Here is a 19,393-nt window from a genome sequence, read left to right on the forward strand (position 1 = left end):
TCGATGGCATTACATAAAATTAGCGTTTCAATGGCGTTACCAAGAGTTATGGTTGCGACGTAGTAACACAGAATTGAACGGGGCGTCTATAGGGTTACACAGGGTCAGGAAACCGGACCCCAAGACCAACATAGATACCCTAACCTATAAATATTAAGTAGCCCTATTGACGTGCAACACCCAATTGTACACGGCCACTCGGAGAGCATTTCAGAGGTCTTCCAAGATGATAAATTCGGCTTCCTGATAACGCGTCGGTAGCCGGATTCAATTTCGGGGCTTTTTACGATTACCGCTCTGCTCTCATTTTCCTCGCTGATAAGGAGCGCTATGCGAGATAACCCGGAGGGCCTTGCGAGACGAGTCACCAGGGCTTTTATCACCGGTCCATCGTGGGATTAGCTCATGGTAATATTTTTCCGGAGATGGAATATTAATTAGACGGTCCGAGGAGATGACTTTCTAAAGTCATCACGGGTCGATGAGTTCCCGGAGCTGATAATGGCTAACCCAGATGAGAGATTTGGGGGACAATTTCCCGCCGAGATTCCCCATCATTGGTCCAACTCGAGGAGCCATTTGTAATGCACATTTATCTATTTATCAGTCGGTATAATTCCTCGCTCTGGGAATGAAAAATCCACTTTCAACGGGATGCCGATAAGATAGTCCTCCCTGATAACGCGATCGACGCAACATCCCATCCTGAGATGATTTCTGTACTCCGCGTTTTCCTCCAGTGATAACACGTAGGAAGTGTCATCGCAGAAGTCTCTGATAACCTCGCAGATCCGTAAATGCCAAAAACAGGGAAAACCGACGAGCGAGCTCAATTCGGTGGAGAACTTCAGGAGTGTAACAGATCTGTCAAGGTGCCGGTTCGCGACTGTCAAACAGAGCTGTCAACGGAGGTATCGGGTGTCATCAAGTCACTATCAAATCTCGTTAGACCTCTTTGATCCAAGATGAAGAGGTTGCTATTGAAAGCGAGTCCGATGGCGAACAGATAGACTTCTTCAGGGTCTTCCTCAGCATCCTCTTCAGCCTCTTCTTCGAGTATCTGATTCAGGGATATCGAGTCCAGGTTGGGAGATGGGTGAGTGACGTATCAAAAGTCAGATTGTGTCCTCGAGTTGGGCTAACATGTATGGATGTATATGAATTGGACCTCTGCTCCCAGCAGGGGTAGTTCGCTTCCTCTTCGCGATCATGCTCTGCATCGCCAACATGATCATCTACGGGCTCAAGGTGAACATCTCGACGGCGATCATCGGGATGGTGAAGAGAGACAACGCGTCGACCTCTGGGGGAGGTTCCGAGGAGTGTCCGGAGTACTTGCAGGACAACGGCGACGACCCAACCGACCTGGAAGGACCCTTCGAGTGGACCTCCACCCAGCAGGGTCTCATCGTCAGCGTCTACTTCGCCGGCTACCTCGTCGGCATGTTCCCAGCTGGCTACCTGGCTGATCGGTAATTCCCTATCCAGGAACCTGAAGACAGCCCGCTAATTTCACCGGTCTTCAGGTTCAACACCAAGTGGGTCCTGCTGATCTGCGTCCTGGGGAACGCAGTTCTCACCTTGCTGGTCCCAGCAGCTGCGAACGAGATCGGGGTCCTGTTGACCCTGAGGTTCCTCACGGGGCTCATCAGCGCTGCCAACTTGCCGGTCGTCAACGTCCTCGTCGGCAAGTGGGTCGTCTACGAGGAGAAGAGCACCTGGGTCGGCGTCATCTACAGCGGCACCTCGCTCGGGACCGTCGTCTCTATCCTCTCCTCAGGAATGATCCTCAACTACCTTGGCTGGGAAGCCGTCTTCTACATCCACGGGATCCTGCCCCTGATCTGGTGCGCGGTGTTCCTGGTTTTCTTCGCGGATAACCCCGAAGAGCAGCGGTACATCACCGAAGAGGAGCGGCACCTTCTGATCAATAGTTACGGCCATCGACCCCCTGGGGTCAAGAAGATCAAGGTCCCCTGGAAGGCCATCTTCTCCTCCGTTCCCTTCTGGGCGCTGATCATGACGAACATGCTCGGGAACTTCTGCTGGTACTTCTTGCTTACCCAACTGCCGCTCTACATGAACAAAATGCTCCGGTTCGACATCAAGAAGGTACTTCTTCAGGATCCTCTTCCGGAGTCTTATGGGTGCTTATCACCAAATTTCATTGTAAATGATAGTAACCTGTAAAATTGAGCATATATATACGCTCCGGTGATAGTGACCAGCAAAAACTGAGCGTATATATACGCTAATGATCCAAATCGGTTAAGAGATCATTTTTAATGATTTTTTTTGCAGAACGCATCTATAAGCTGTGCTCCCTATCTTATCAATGCCTTTGTGAACCCCGCGTTGGGCAGAGTTTTGGATTGGGGACGCAAAAATGGCTACTGGTCCCAGACTCAGGGCAGAAAACTTGCCGTGGCAGTCAGTTAGTAATCCCGAGAAACTCGAAACGACATATTCCGCATGCATTCGCAGCTTTTCGGAGGTTCCCTTAACCTAGGTTCTGCACTGCTGCAGGTTGCATCCCGCCGAGCGTAATTCTCCTGATAATTGCATACATCGGATGCGCTCGCACGACCACGGTGATTCTCCTCTGTCTCAGCATTGTTATTTGCGGGGCCATTTTCGTTGGTCATCTGTGCAACCAAAACGACTTGGCGCCGAATTACGCCGGCACTTTGATGGGCATTACCAACACCCCCGGTACCATTTCGGCATTCGTACTTCCGGCCCTCGTGGGTGCCATTACAGAGGACGGGGTGAGTCCGCTTTCGAATTCACTTTCCCAAGGAAAAGAAAATCATTGACAGGGATTGTCTTTCCAATTAGATCCCAAATTTCATTTATTAGGTCAAGGAATATGTTCCCGCCATTTTTCACGTAATATATATTGTAATTAAATTCAACGGAACTTGTTCATCAGCCTAATGAAACACTGTAGCTCATATTTGAGGTGGCATGACAAAAATGATCGGAAATTGTTGTTTAAATTTATTGTATAATATGGGTACATGCATTGCAGACATTTCACGCAGCAAGTGGTCTGCAAATTGTTTGTAAATCGATATTCCTCGTACGATGATAAGGGATTTCTATCTAGGGTATTTTCGGGTGAGAAGGTCTTCTCTAATTTTACCAAAATTTCCAGCACACTTTCCTCAGGTGGAGGTACATCTTCTGGGTCAACATAATCGCGCAGATGTTGGCGTTCGCGGTTTTCACGGTCTTCGGGTCTGCAAAGATCCAGGACTGGAATTACCCTGAAGAGCGCCCTGAAGAGTCCTCCCCAGAGGCGCTGCCACCTATCAAGGAGTCCAAGTCGAAGGACCTCGCACAGGAGACTTAATTCCTAGGACTCTGGAATAATGGGGAACTAATTGTGCCGGTAAGAAAGTTCGGAGGGAATTTAATCTCGATTTGTTCAGCTTGCGCTTCGAAGTAGCGACTGATCGTAGGAGCTGATGAAGCGGGGCGGCACTTCAGAGGAGGACCCCGTGAAGAGGAGGGCCTCTTCGAGGGTGGCAAAGCCGCGACTTTGACTGGCAAAGGCCACCCACGTGTCAAGAGACCAATTAGGCGCGACCTGGCAGAAAAATGCGGCTCGTCCCAATTAGATTTGCGCGGCGCTACGTCTTCAGGCTGTCAGATGGGAAACCGGGAAGCCGGGACGTCTCTTCCCTCCTCTCTGGAGCGATATTTACGTCCTTTGAAATATTACGTTTGTAGCCTATTTTCGGAATATCGCCTCTCGGGCACGACGAGAGAGGACGCCGCTAAGTCGTTTCCTTGGCTCCGGATTTAGCCGCGCCTCGCGGCATCGAAGATGTCCCTTAAAAATAGATGATGGTACCGTGCCCCCGGATCCATCCATTTCCCATGGAAGGGGTTGGGGATGATCTGCCTGAGATATTAATCCCTTCCTTGGAGGACGGTGGGACGTGAAATGACTTTTGAAACCGGCTGAGGTACCTTGCATTTGGGATTATCCGAAGTGCCCACCACCTGGACTGATGGGGTACATTTTCTTCCGCGATCCTTGACAATGATTCCATTGCCCTGAAACTGTTCACTAATTTTCTATGGAACTGGAAGTAACCTGCCTGAGACATTAATTCTTTCTTTGGAGGACGGTGGGACTTGAAATGATTTTTGAAACCAGGTGAGGTACCTTGGGATTCTCATTTGGGATGGTGTGAGGAGCCTTGTACCTAGACTGGTACATGGTACCTTGCAGAAAGACTGATGGTACATGTTTTTTGTATGGCCCTCAAAATGATCCAAGTGAGATATTAATTTCCTTCATGGACAAAGCCATGACGTTAAATGATTGTGCCATTTGGATTGTCCACGTTTCGCTCTGCACAGCTTGCAAGATGATTGGGCGCGGTACCAACAATAAATGGTCCCGCCAAAGTTATGAAGTTCGTGACCATGGTTTATTAAAAAATACCCGAAGGGAGGAAAAGCGAATTTTGTTTGTTTTTTCGAGGATAGTTGCAATCAAATCCAGAATCACCGGGTCATGTTTGGTCTGTTGGGGAGCCAGCTTCCAAAATATAGGATGTAAATGAATGGATGCTAGCGTCGATGATGGGTACTCCGATGAATAATTTCTTACGATTATTAATTGACATTATGGAACCATAGATACTGGATCGAGGAGGCAAAGGATGTCTTAGTCCTTAATATTCCTAATGTCATGTCGGGCCTCTTCTAGGGTTGGTTCTAGCTTTCAGAATGCTGCTCAAAATGCACTTAGTTTCCAAAATGCTGCTCGAAATGCACTCAGCTTAGACTAAAAAAATATTAAAAATGCACTCAGCTTAGACAAAAAAAATATTAAAAATGCCCTCAGCTTCCGTATTCTAGGACGCAGACGGTAAATGATGGATAACCGACGGATAAAAACGACTTCCCACGATTTTAAAATGAAATTATGGTATCATCGGTGGAGGAGCCAACCGAGCAAAGGGTTAAGGAACGGGAACCAGCTCCCGTCTACATAGGGACTTAAAATTCCAGGCCGGCTCGGTCGTGTGTCCCACCTCGCGGTAGGTGCGAGGTCGGAGGGCTTTCTTCGCCGTGTTCACTAATTCATGAGATGAATAACTTACGAGCGAGCCTATGAATAATGCTTATGCGGCTCTTAACCCGACGAGCAGGTGACCTCGAGCGTAGGTTTTCGGCAACCTGTCGAAATGCAGGGCGATAGGGCCAACCGGACATCCCCGTGGGAAACCACTTGCCGGAAGGATCCTTCCCTAACGAGATGATCCAACGATCGATTTCTAAACCTAATCACGAATTATTACCTCTCATTATTCTCAGGCCCGACAAAGGTGTCCGAAAGGCGCATCGAATCGTTAAATGATCTTTCGATCGAGGACTACAGATGATGACGGGCGAAGATAGGAAGATCATGAATCAGCTTACGGGGAACTGGATCGATATTTATCGATATTTATATTCACTTGGAAATCAGTGAATACGATTTCTTTCTCTGAGAACCGATCGCCGTTGATTACAGATGATAGAGAACAATGTGATTCGGTAACGAGTGACGTTCGGCCTTAAAATTGTGATAGTGTTTGGTGATTTCCAATGATTTCCAGTGATTTCGAACAATCGAAACCATGATTTCCTTCCTTGAGAACCGATTGCTGTTGATTTCGGGTGATAAGCAACAATGCGACTCGGTAACGAGTGACTTTCTTCGGCCTTAACCCTTTAATCCTTTGAGCGCTGTCGGCGCATATGTGCGTCCGACGTTTGGTCGAATATCGCTAGCACGCCCTGACGAAATTCGCCCATACGCCGAAAGTACTTAGCACCCAAAGGGTTAAGGACGTGGAGATGCACTACCTGTACGGATAGCTCGGCCGCGAAGTGTTAATATTTTATATAAATACGATATTAATGTGTCGCTTTGAATACATGGGAACGAAGGAGGCCACTATAGCGGCGTTTCGTAATTAAAGGGTTAAAATTGTGAATGTTTCTGTATTTCCAACAATTTCCGCTTACGATTTCCGGCTAATTTCTGCATGATTTTAAGCGTTAAAATCCATGATTTTATGAATAAATAGCCCCTCACCCTATCCAGTATAGGGTTATTGTTCCCCTATCCAGTATAGGGCTACCGTTCCTCTATCCAGTATAGGGACCCTAACGTGACCCTATATAATTTTTTTAGCATTTTTTGAGATCCCGGACCATCTTCAGGGTTGTTCTTGTGAACGGCATAAATTCCCGATAAAGATCGAAGAGTGGAAATCAAGGGACATGGGAAAAGCGAAAGTGCGACCTCTCGGCCATCGGGACTTTAACGACGTCCCGGATGGCTCCGTCGAGGACGTCGTCGAGACGTTCCCGGGGGAGGAGAACGCACGGGCACTTAACGGGACGGTTAATCAATCCCGACGGTCGTTATCGTCAACCCCTTGTACCGAGACCGGCATTAACGTGGCCAAACACCACTAAAATGTCAGGAATCGTTAATCCACCCACCCCCAAGCGGGGGGCACGCATTATCGTCCCTGATATCCCGGATATCCCGGCTATCCCGGCTATCCCGGCGGTGGTTTCTTGGACGACGACGCACCCCCTTCCTGGCGACACCCCCTAAAGCCACCCCTAAACCACGCAATTTAGGGAGGGTCTTTAACTCCACCTGTCTTCTCTTCGGCTTCCAGGAACCTTCATAACGTAACCTCAGAACACCCCTTGATAACGGGTGAGAAGAGCAGAGCCACCCTAGATTTTTCTTATCTGTTTGGATACAATTTTCATTTTTCACCGTTCGTAATATCGCAGGGGCGAAAGAGGAAAAATCAAGCAGAATGTGGTGGAATTTTAAAGGCTGGAGGGGGTGACTTTTTCCCTTCATTTTTCATCCCTCGTCGACCCAGGTCAGGGGATGGGGGGAGAAAACGCGAATCCGCGGGCCGCGGCCGTTCTAGCGGGGATCGATCCGCACCCCCATGTAGGTCAGTGATAGCGAAGGGTAAGTAAACCGTGTAGAGCGCCGGCCCGGCTGAAATTGCACCTGCTGCTGGTCGTTCGAGCCTCACCACCTTTTCGGGCCGAATCGACATTCCGAAAATAGCGCGAACTGCTCGTCGGGTCGAACTATCTAGGCTGGGAAATTAAGACTAATGGGGGGTTAGATGGAACTAGCCATGGGGAAAGGGGGCGCGATCTTTGACGCGCCGCCGATCAGCTGATTTCGAGATCAGCTGATATCGAGGGGTGGGAAACTTCGGTATTTTCAGGTATTTTTATTCGCCGAAATTTCAGGTATCGGGAGAAATTTGAAATGGGACTGGATGATTACAGAATCATTCTGTCAACGTCAGAATTCAATTATAAAAAATTATAATGCAACATTACATTAAATTCAAATAAAAACGCACCAATACTGTAAATATACAGTGTCAGGTGCATTTAAACATCTTTTAATTTGTAACTATTCCATTTTACGTTTTTGTATGTGAAACTTAAATTACAAAGTGCGTAAAAATGTATGTAAATTTCAATTGATTTTTATCAGGTGCATTTATGCACTTTATAATTTGTAATTCTACCATTTTACGTTTTCCTATGTGAAACTTAAGTTATGAAGTATGTAAAAATGCATGTCAATTTCCATGGATTTTTATCTCAGTGCCTCGATATAAACCTGGTATGCACCTGAGATAACAATAGCGCAGGTGAATCGAATTTATCTGTCACCCCGAAAAGTCAGAGATGCACCCTCTGAGTGCATCCACAGGATGCACCCTCTCAATCGACGATCTCCACTGCATTGGATTTTGATTAGTACCGCGTGCATTCATTTCGAAAATAAAAATGAAAAAACCGTGAAGCAGTGCCGGAAACGAGGGGAAAAAAGCAAAAAAAAATGGAAAAAGGGAGGACCAATTGTCCGAGGAGGGACAAAGCTCCCTTCCCCATTTGCACCCTCTTCTCGATACAAAACCACCCCTTTGGTCCAGAACCTTTGTCCCAGTCACTTTTCCTCGCTTTGGGGAATTCCGAGACCAACGCAAATTCGAGACTTTTCTTTTTTTTATATTGTCCTCCCGACCATTTTTATTTATTAAATCGCGTTTTTCCCGAATAAAAGGGCTTGGTAATACGGGAATTTCGGGGAATCCCTGCAGAGGCCTCCGGGTTATTTTTCGCGTTTCCCTCGTCAAATGTTCCCCCCTGGCTCGAAATTAAATCGAAATAGATTGACTTTTAGGACAACCCTTTCATCCTATCCACCCCTTGCAAGAGTTTTTTCTTCCTAATGGATTGTTTAAACATTCCTTCCCTCCTTCGGGATATTATAATTTCGTAATTTCGCCATATTTTAATCCATCCCCGATTTCGACATCACCCCCCCGGGGGGGTAGGGGGGGTCGATGTTCCACCCCGTCCGGCAAAGAGCTCGGGTTATTACTCGAGCTCTCATTGTTGCGCGTTCGCACTTTATTGTTGTTTCAATTACGCCGGAGAACGCACCCTTCAGCGGGCCGCGACTCGTCGGCATATTGCGCATGCATAATTTAACGTGTTCAAACAAATAACAAAGTTTTCGCATGCTGATGAGCACCCTGGAAGGGAAGGAGGGCCACCAAGAGAGGGATAAAATGCTGACCGAGAAACTAACCGGAGATACGAGACGCGATTTGCTTTCCATTCTTTTCCTTTTTTTTCGAATTTTATCCCCAAAGATATAAAATATTAATATTTACATATCGAGGTAAACAGAGATACTAAGCCGATTTTTAGACCAAGATTTAAGNGTCAGTTATCAAGCGTCACGCGCCTTGATATTTATCAAAAACTGGACAGAATTTTTAGAAAGATGCTACCTGGTATTTTTTATAATTTAGTGCCATGACTTCAAGGGCTGGATTTTCGCAAGATACGGTCATACCGCAAATAGCGTACTCCTCCACCCAGAAGCCCTGGTTCTTCGATTCCTCCAAATCTTTTTATTTTTTTCGAATTTCATCCCCAAAGATATAAAATATTAATATTTACATATCGAGGTAATCATAGATAATAAGCAGGTTTTTAGATCAAGATTTGAAAAATAGGAAGAGGAAGTTATCGTGGAAAATGTGAGGGAGGGAAATTCTGAAAGGAATTTCTGGACCTTGGGGGTTCTTCAGAGTAGGACTCGGGAATTTTCAAGGACTTGAAGAATGTGACGTGGGACGGAAAATCGTCCTTGATTATTTCTCGATCGGCGACCACCTTTTGGCGTATTTTTTTGGATCTCAAGATTGAAAAGAATCAACGGTAGGAAATTATGAAGGAAAATCAGATGGATAAAAACCCTTAGATGATCAATCTCCGAACTTTTAATTAGATCTTGATTTTCCAAAATCATAGCGTTCTTCAGGATTGATAAAAATCCTTAGACGATCAATCTCCAAACTTTTAATTAAATCTTGATTTTTCAAAAGCATAGTGTTCTTCAGGATCGTTGAAAATCCTTAGACAATCAATCTCGAAACTTTTAATTAGATCTTGATTTTCCAAAATCATAGCGTTCTTCAGGATCGATAAAAATCCTTAGACGGTCAATCTGCAAACTTTTAATTAAATCTTTATTTTTCAAAATCATAGCGTTCTTCAGGATCGATAAAAATCCTTAGATGATGAATCTCCAAACTTTTAATTAAATCTTGATTTTTCAAAATCATAGCGTTCTTCAGGATCGATAAAAATCCTTATACGATCAATCTGCAAATTTCTATCCAAACCTTGATTTCTCAATATCATAGCGTTCTTTAGGATCGATAAAAATTCTCGATCCTGACTTTGACATGATCGGGTTATGATCGATCCCTGTTATCACTTCTACTCGGGCACACCAGTGTTATCGTTCACTTCAGGATCGACTTCTTCAGGGGTCGTAAAGGCATAAAGCAACCAACGGGGCACGGCGCCTGGTAACCGGGGCGTTAAAAAACCACCCCCTGGCGTGTGAACCCTTTCCCTCCACCCCCGATCCGCAGGTCGCGGGTCGAAATCTCTCTCGTTAGAGCCTCTTCGGAGGCTCCTTAATTGCGCCCCTGGTCGCCGTTTTGCATTCGCGATACCCGAGGCCGCTTTTCTAGCGTTACTCGAGATACCTCCCTCGTCCACCGGCAACGCTCCGTTAGCTTTAACGGCGAGTCGACTCCGTTTTTACGAGGCAATTATGGCCCCGGCCAGCTCGGACATCGAAAACCGGAGGCGATCGCGTTTTTCGAGATCGCCGATAAGGGCTGCTCTCGCAAAAAGGCTCGTCGAGCGATTTTAAAGTCCGCCCCCGAGTACTCGAAGTGGACCCTGAAGAGTACCCCGAAGAGAGGGACGGGACTTGCTGTTGGGTTGTTCCATCAGTCCGTTAATAAGTGTTATAAAGTTTCTTAATAAGTTAATAGTACTCGAAGTAGACCCCGAAGAGGACCCTGAGGAGATGGAACTCGTTGGGTTGTTCCATCAGTTTGTTACTAAGAGAGATTGTTTATCTTCTGAGGCGAGGGTTATTAGTAATCTTCAATTTAGGACTGATGGCCATCTCTTGACAGCTTTTCTGTAGGATGTAAGAATGGTACGAAGAGGATCACGAAGAAGAGGGAGGAGAAGTGGGATCTTGGGTTTGTCGATCGACCTCTGGATAGGTTTCGTAGGTGGATTCTGCGAGATTTTTACGGAGGGTGGTTAACCCTGAAGACGACTCGGCGCTCCACCCTGAAGACCTGGTTCTTGGATTTCTTTGAAATCCGTGGGTTATGTTGATGCAAACGTAAAGAGATCGATTCCAATCAGGGCTTGATAGGGCTGGATTTGTTGCAAGGTATGGTAAAATCTGAAGAAAGCCTACTCCACCCAGAAGACCTGGTTCTCCAATTTCTTTTACACCTGTTGATTTTATTCGCGAAAATCGGATAACTCGATAGAGTTTCGCGCCAAGTAAGTTTGAAAGCATGCGCTTGATAGGTAACTTCAAGGGCTGGATTTTCGCAAGATACGGTCATACCGAAAAAAGCCTACTCCTCCACCCAGAAGCCCTGGTTCTCGAATTTCTTTTAAACCTGTTGATTTTATTCGCGCAAATTGGATAACTCGGTAGATTTTCGCGCCAAGTACGTTTGAAAGCATGCGCTTGATAGGTAACTTCAAGGGCTGGATTTTCGCAAGATACGGTCATACCGAAAAAAGCCTACTCCTCCACCCAGAAGCCCTGGTTCTCGAATTTCTTTTACACCTGTTGATTTTATTCGCGAAAATCGGAAAACTCGATAGATTTTCGCGCCAAGTACGTTTGAAAGCATGCGCTTGATAGGTAACTTCAAGGGTTGGATTTTCGCAAGATACGGTCATATCGAAAAAAGCTTACTCCTCCACCCAGAAGCCTTGGTTCTCCAATTTCTTTTAAACCTGTTGATTTCATTCGCGCAAATTGGATAACTCGGTAGATTTTCACGCCAAGTACGTTTGAAAGCATGCGCTTGATAGGTAACTTCAAGGGTTGGATTTTCGCAAGATACGGTCATACCGAAAAAAGCCTACTCCTCCACCCAGAAGCCCTGGTTCTCCAATTTCTTTTAAACCTGTTGTTTTTATTCGCGCAAATTGGATAACTCGGTAGATTTTCACGCCAAGTACGTTTGAAAGCATGCGCTTGATAGGTAACTTCAAGGGCTGGATTTTCGCAAGATACGGTCATACCGCAAATAGCGTACTCCTCCACCCAGAAGACCTGGTTCTTCGATTCCTCCAAATCTCATTAGTTCCATTGTTGCAAACGAAATCAGGGTTTGACAGGTAACATCCAGGAATAAATTTTCTCAAGACATGGTCACTCTCGAGGATAGCCTACTCCTCCACCCTGAAGACCTCGTTCTCCACATCAAGTGAACCTCCATGTCTCCCTTTTTGCAACCCCTGGTTCTCCAGTTCCTAAGAACCCCTGACTCCCAACTCCTGTGCAACCTCCTCCCTCCTTACTCCTTACCCCCTCCGGGAATTCGGGGGCTCCAGGATACGTTTAATTATTCGGGCCTCTCCTGGAGGGACCTGGGGGGCGGCTCGCCGGTGCTTTTACAGCCGCTCTTCAGGGTGCTCGGCCACTCGGGGTATGTAGGTCGAGGCGGGAGCATCTCTTAATTAATTAACTCACTTCAGGTGCAGGGGGAAGTAGGGAGGGAGGGAGGGATGGAGGGGGAGGGGGGGAAAAACTGTCGGCAACGAGGCTTTTCCGGCGGGGCATTTAAGCAAATTGAGCCCGACAAGACGGGACGACCTCGCCGGGCAGGAAGGGCTACCGGAAGTGGGAAAGGCCCCGCCGGAAGTTCGCGCCCCTGGCCAATCGGCGAGTCGATAGGTCAAGAACTTTCGGAAACCCGGCGAGCTGGGGGGGTGGCAACCCCCCGGGATCGACGCAAGTTTCACGGGGGATCCCTTCCTGTCTGCTTTTTTCCCCTTATCGCGCCGCGGCTTGGAAACTCGAACTGGATACCTTGAAGTGCTGCTCCCGAGTGCCGTGCCGATTTGCAACTAGCGATAAATTCCTTTTTTAGTGGGAACGGGGGAGATTTCTACCTTTTCTTACGGCAAGTCTGGGGAAAGTCACGTACCCCATGCTACGGGGCCACCACGGGGATCGCTTCTTCGGGGCGAAGAGATCCTCGAAGAGATCCTTCGAGACGCGAAGGGATGCGTGTGATCTATATTGCGGCTCCTTTTTTGCGAGGGGGCGGGGATTTTTATATAGGAATTAATGCGGATGATAGAAGTTGATCTTCAATAGGTGATCTCGTTATAACTGTTCCCACATTTAGGGAAGAAATTCAATAAGTGATTTCTAATTTTAATGTTGACATAATCTAAATAAAAATTAAAGAAACCGAAGAACTTTCCCTCGATCTCAAATCGAACTTCCTTCCTTCAGCAACGAATTTCAAAAAAGTTCTCCATTCTCCCTCTCAAAGTAAAATAAAACCTAAACAGAAATAATTAATTTGAAGAAACGTGCTGCACTATCAACGTTAAATTCCCTTATAAATTTTGACGTAATCTAAATAGAAACTAAATAAACCTAAGAATTCCTCCTGGGTCTCAGATCGAACTTCCTTCCTTCAGCAAAGAATTTCAAAAAAGTTCTCCATTTTCCCCGTCAATGTAAAATATAAATTAAACAGAAGCAATGAATTTGAAGAAACGTTTTGCATTATCAACGTTAACTTCCCTTATAAATTTTGACGTAATCTAAATAGAAACTAAATAAACCTAAGAATTCCTCCTGGGTCTCAGATCGACCGTCAGAAGGCGACCTCGTTGCGTTTCTTCAGCAATGGCGGGAAGAATTCCCAGGGGGGTGGCGGGCCCCCGCCCACCCCCAAGCTCGGGTAAGAAGTAATTCTCCCCCGGCGGGGAACGCGAACGCGAGAATATTTATTTATAGCGATTAATCACGCGGAAGGGGTGGTGGGTGGACGGGGGTGGAGGCGAGGGAGACACGAGAACGAGCAAACATTAGTTCCCGGAGACGATAAAGGGGGAGCTCGGGTAATGGCGTCGCGAGCACCTGCAAGAACGGCACCCTTCGTCTCGAGGGTGCCTCACCCCCTTTATTTCCCTCCCCCTCCACCCCCTCGCCGGCGAATTTTCATTCTCGCACTAATCACCCTCGCGTCTTACTCTTGACACGAATTCCAACCCCGTTGAGGGACTTGCGCCCTCCTGATTTTTCTCCTCCCCTTTTTATCTCCCCTGTTCCCCTTCATCCCTTGGGAATCCTTAATCGATTTTGAGGGTTCTTGTCGTGACGTAAGAAGGGAATCCGGAAACCATTAAAACGTTCCCGATGAGGAGCACGTGGTCGGGATGAACGATGGTTCAAGGTCGACTCCTGGGGGGAACTCGGCCTACTTCCTGAGGGAGACCTCAGGGAGGTTGATGAGGCAGATCCTGGCCTAATGAGCAATTAGTAACCGAGACGGTAAAACTGAAACTAACCGATGCCCGCCACGTGGTCTGTCAGCTGTTCAGAGGTTTACTGCAAGTTTCGGCATTTCTTTTTTTTTTTCCATTTTTTCGATTTTTCTTTAAGGGGATCAAATTTCATATGTCGAATATGATTTGATAATTAGTTGATAATACGGTTTGAGAAATCTTTGGAATATCGGTAATGGAGATTAAACCTCAAGGTTAATAAGAGGTGACCCTGAATTTCAATTTTCATTCAACTCATGTAATATCATTTTTAAAATTTGTTTACAATCGTTATTTCATTAATTTTCTTAGTATTTTAACATTATTATATTAAAAGATTGGATTTCTCAGGACTAATCGGTGATAATCCGGGATTCTGTTTAAATTGATCGTAAAACACGTGGTNCGAAATGAATGTAAATTTTTTTTTTGAAAAATTTATTTTCACAAGCGTCGCGTTCTTTCTTACAGCGTCCATAACCTCGTGATGGAGTTTCAACTTTCTTAGTATTTTAACATTATTATATTAAAAGATTGGATTTCTCAGGACTAATCGGTGATAATCCGGGATTCTGTTTAAATTGATCGTAAAACACGTGGTGAATTTCGAAACTTTATTAGATAACTATTTAAGGAGGTTTAAGTCCATGGGTGACCAGTGATTACACTACATTTTATTTATAAAGGTAGTAATTAATATTGAAGTATGTATGAAATATGAAAATTTCTTTTTCAATCATCCCCTGATGGGATGCAACTCATAAGACCCAGAAGGGGTTCTAGGTTATCTTAGGATAAGTGTACCTAAAATTTTCAATTAAACTCAAGTAAATAAATAAACAAATATAAATGCATGTACACATGCACTTGGGTACCTAACCCCGTCGCACCCTATCACCCGACTGCACCTAACTCGAGTTGCAGTCCGTTTCTCGTGCAGTTACACCTATCTCATTGCAACAGGAACGTACACCCTGTCGGGCTAATTACATTTCCGTGTAATCCCATACTTCGTGCGCGATTTTTACCGAGGTACCGTATTCCTTGTCGGGGAGGCATCGGAAGAAGGGAGGACGTCTCCCCGAAAGGGTGGCTTGGAAGGGTGGAGGGTGGAGGGTGGAGGTGAACCGGCTAATTGGATGTCGGACGCGCAATTTTGCGGTCTCCATTTGTCATTCGGTTCCACCCTTTCCGTACTTTCACCTCGTCTTTTAGTACGATTGTCACGTGTGTGTCTCTGCACCCTCTTTAGGGCGCTCTTCAGGGTGCTCTTCAGGGTCGCCCACCCGGGACGGGACCTCCGATTGAACTGTCAGTTATCAAGCGTCACGCGCCTTGATATTTATCAAAAACTGGACAGAATTTTTAGAAAGATGCTACCTGGTATTTTTTATAATTTAGTGCCATGTGTAGTACGTTTGAAAGCATGCGCTTGATAGGTAACTTCAAGGGCTGGATTTTCGCAAGATACGGTCATACCGCAAAAAGCCTACTCCTCCACCCAGAAGCCCTGGTTCTCGAATTTCTTTTACACCTNGTCACGCGCCTTGATATTTATCAAAAACTGGACAGAATTTTTAGAAAGATGCTACCTGGTATTTTTTATAATTTAGTGCCATGTGTTTTGACATTTAATAATTCAGACTGAATTTTGAGAACGAAGCGAACCAGCTTTTTGAATAATTTTGTGCCACGCGTTTTGGCATTATCAAAATCTGGATGAAATTTTAGGAAAAGAAGTAGTTAGTATTTTTAGTAATTTAGTGTCACGCGTCTTGACGTTTATAAAATCTGGACAGAATTTTTAGAAAGAAACTTCCTGGTATTTATTTATAATTTTGTGCCACGCGTTTAGCGTTCACAAAATCTGGACCACATTTTAGGAAAGGAGGCAGCTCGTATTTTTAATAATTTAGTGTCACGCGCCTTGATATTTATCAAAAACTGGACAGAATTTTTAGAAAGAAGCTACCTGGTATTTTTATAATTTAGTGCCACGAGTTTTGACATTTAATAATTCAGACTGAATTTTGAGAACGAAGCGAATAAATTTGTGCCGCGTGTTTTGACATTATCAAAATCTGGATGAAAATTTAGGAAGGAAAGTAGCCGGTACTTGTGATAATACAATGCCACGAGTTTTGACGTTTACAAAACCTGGGCTAAATTTTGAGAAAGTATCGGGTTAATGTTCTGAAAAATGTCCCGGCTCTTGTTTCAACGTTTACAGAATCTGGCAATTCACAGTTGTTTTATTTCAAGGCGATAAATTGTTCTGAAAGGCGTTTCAACAATCGGAAAAAATTATAAGAAGCTGGAGTTATGCGGGGAAGTATTTCTTGAGCAATTGTCGAAACGATTAAACCGATTTCCGGATTGATTGATACTTACGTTTGCGTCCTCCTTAGAGGTAGCCAGATCAAAGAACAAAATCCGACGTCCCGCCGACTTACCTGGAACGGAGAAAAGGAGAAAGTTAATTAATTAAACCGTGGGTAAATCAGCGAGAAATATCCCGCATTCTTCGGATTGCCCAGCAACGATGGAATGTCTAGATTCCAGATTACTGGGGATTTATCAAAACCGTGGCCAGGAGAATTTATGCTATTCACCTCAAATCCTCAATTCGGATGACCCAGTCCTCGAGTGTCGGAATGTAAATGTTGCATGAGATTAATTTCCCCCGACATTTGACCCACAGTCCAAATTTTAAACAGACATTCCAAATTGGCGTAAAGTATCGTCGACCACTTAGAAATTCCTTGAATTCTCTTCAAGCCTATGATTTGGTTGAAAATGTAAGAATTTGTTCTGAAAAGTCGGTTTGAAAATGATGCGGGGATTTTGATACGATTTTGAGAAAAGGGGTGGTCTAAAGAATTTTTTTTATTGCGCGATTATTTTTCTGCGACTTTTAACTCATGGTCCAAATTTTATATACAAACTCCAAAATGATGCAAAGCATTGTCCACGACCTAGGAAAAAAGGTTCATACAGATTGATGATTCCTTGAATGTCCCACGTGTCCATAACTTGAATGAAAGGGTAAAAATTTGCTCTGAAAAGTAGATATAAAAATGATATGGGGATTTTTACGCGATTTCGAGAAAAGAAATCTCGTAAGAAATTGATTATCGCGCGATTATGTTTCTCCAACCTTCAACTCATGATCGAAATTATATATCTAGACTCCAAAATGACTCAAAGCATTGTCAACGACCTAGGAAAAAAGGTTCATACAGATTGATGATTCCTTGAATGTCCCACGTGTCCATAATTCGGATGAGAGGGTAAAAATGTGCTCTGAAAAATAGATTTAAAAAGTGATGCGATTTCGAGAAAGGGGCTTGAGGAATTGATTATCGCACGAGGACCAGCTCCTGTCAGGGGGGATTTTTATTCATCGAGCAGAATGGAGAACGAGAAAGGGCGCAGGTGTGTCGGGGACATCTGCCATTTCTCTTCGGGACGTGTCCCCGTGTGGATCTCCACCGAATGCTCCACTTATCGAATTTCAAGTTTCCTCGCGAAGAGATCGATCGGTTGGCCTTCGGAAATATAAAAGGAGTTTATCGGAGCGACGCTATCAGGGCGAGGAGGCGTCGCGTATAGATTGATATTTCTCGCTCGAAAATGTATTTGGCTCGAGACTCTACCGAGTTTCTTGAACTCGAAAATCCCTGGTATCTCTAAAAATCCAAAATACAGCCCTCCTTTCAAAAATCAATCTTTCCCTGAGATTTTTCAAATACTGAAAGTATCGCATATCCCTGAAATCCAATAAACGTCAGGTATCTCTGAAAAATTGGACGTGCGGTATAATTAAAAAAAAAAACTGAAAATATCAACCCTTGAAAAAAAAAATGAAATATCACGATGCCTCCCAGACGGCAACATATGACGCATATAGGATAGAATTTCAACTGTCACGTGACATGTCAAAATCCGAAATAACACGTGTCGATGACAAAATTCAATACACCTCGCATTTTAAACAGGTATCAATAACATATTCTTAAACGCCACATTTTAAAAACTCCGGATCACTCTTGAGGGTACTAATGAAAAATCTCACACTTTAGTTAATGTTAAGGTGTTATGAAAAAGTCATTCTACATATCAAGACGTGAAAACATTTATAGAACATTTCTCCGAACTCGGTGCACCGAATAGTCTGAAGCTTTAACACGTGATTATGGAGGCCCTGAGAAAAAACGCGATGTTGGTAAAATTTCATTTGTCGAAAAAAGGTCTCTCGATTCTTGTCCGAAATGAATGTAAATTTTTTTTTTGAAAAATTTATTTTCACAAGCGTCGCGTTCTTTCTTACAGCGTCCATAACCTCGTGATGGAGTTTCAACTGATTCGGGACTCCCGATTTGGAAAAAAAAAAACTTTTATTAATATTTTAACGTTTCGATGTATATATGTTTTATATTTTATATATATAGATTAACCCTTTCATACCACCTTCCGAGGTTCCCTGCCTATCCGACCGTTCGGATTCCAGTCAGTGATCGAAATTCCCCGATTTCTTCCAATGACATCTTCCTTCCCCGGTGATAAGGAGCCTCCCCGTAGAAGAGCTTCCCCGAGGAAGAGCCGTGAAGTATGGCACCCGGTTAAAGTCTCCAGTCGGGGGTTGATATCCGAATAAGTTGGCGTTAGACTTTCGTCTCAGCTTGGCTGCCGGGAGCAGATAGTGACTTTCCCACAGGCCATCCCGGGAGCCGCGAGATAAATCGGAGACCCGGGGCGACCAGATAAAAGTCACTAACAAGTAACAAAGGTTTCGAAAGGGGGTGGTTCCCCCCCCCCCGGGTGGGGGCGACCGAGGAGAGCACGGCGGAAGACTACATATTGGTTCTCCGTCCTCGTCTCCGGGCTTTGTTCTCCGAACTGCCCCCAACATCCCTGCGCCACCCANACCCACCCCTTTTTCCCGGGAAACCGAGTCGAAAATGAAGTGCAAGCTCGTAAGCCGTAGTTTATTACGTCCTGTCGGAACTTCGAGATGTCGCCTCACCCTGTCCCCCCCCAACACCACCCCCCTCGGAAGGGGTGGTTCCCCAAGACACCCACCCCCTTCTCGCGGTCTCTTAACGACGTAATTATATATACGTATATAAGGGGCTCATTGGGGATTCCGCGGATGTCTCCCTTTGTTTCCGGAGACACCGCGCACCTTCATCTGCAATTCATTCTCCAAACGAATTTACAGGTGCGCTTCGGTGGTGGGGTTTGGGGGAGGGAGGAGGATTGTGGGTGGAGGGAGGAAAAGAAAGGAAACTTTCAGCGCGCCATTTGTTATGCGTGAGTGGCGGCCAACTGAACTAAAATTGCTCGAGAAATGTGCCGGCCCGGGAATGTCCGCGCGGGGGGAGTAAACTTCGGGGGCAAC

General features: G+C 45.2%; 1 protein-coding gene across 3 annotated transcripts; it reads left to right on the forward strand.

The window, feature by feature from the left end:
- Nucleotides 1–885: 885 nt before the first annotated feature.
- LOC105697205 (sialin) lies at nt 886–6,107 on the forward strand. Of its 3 annotated transcripts, none has more exons than XM_012420310.2 (7): nt 886–1,096; nt 1,181–1,472; nt 1,527–2,112; nt 2,302–2,434; nt 2,527–2,768; nt 3,158–3,394; nt 3,465–6,107. In XM_012420310.2, the coding sequence occupies exons 1-6, from the start codon at nt 1,093–1,095 to the stop codon at nt 3,353–3,355; spliced, it is 1,455 nt and encodes a 484-aa protein (XP_012275733.1). In that variant the 5' UTR covers nt 886–1,092; the 3' UTR covers nt 3,356–3,394; nt 3,465–6,107. The 3 variants fall into 3 exon arrangements, with proteins under 3 accessions (XP_012275733.1, XP_012275734.1, XP_012275735.1); XM_012420311.2 differs by having other exon boundaries at nt 5,338–6,107; XM_012420312.2 differs by having other exon boundaries at nt 1,184–1,472.
- The last annotated feature ends 13,286 nt before the right edge of the window (nt 6,108–19,393 follow it).

This window comes from Orussus abietinus, unplaced genomic scaffold (genome assembly GCF_000612105.2).
Source record: "Orussus abietinus isolate OABI.00-Male unplaced genomic scaffold, Oabi_2.0 scaffold152, whole genome shotgun sequence".
Taxonomy (NCBI): domain Eukaryota; kingdom Metazoa; phylum Arthropoda; class Insecta; order Hymenoptera; family Orussidae; genus Orussus; species Orussus abietinus.

Coding starts and splice junctions, on each gene's coding strand:
- LOC105697205 (XM_012420310.2), top strand. Junction 2,113..2,301: donor TCCGGTTCGACATCAAGAAG/GTACTTCTTCAG, acceptor TTTTTTTTGCAG/AACGCATCTATAAGCTGTGC. Junction 2,435..2,526: donor AAAACTTGCCGTGGCAGTCA/GTTAGTAATCCC, acceptor GCACTGCTGCAG/GTTGCATCCCGCCGAGCGTA.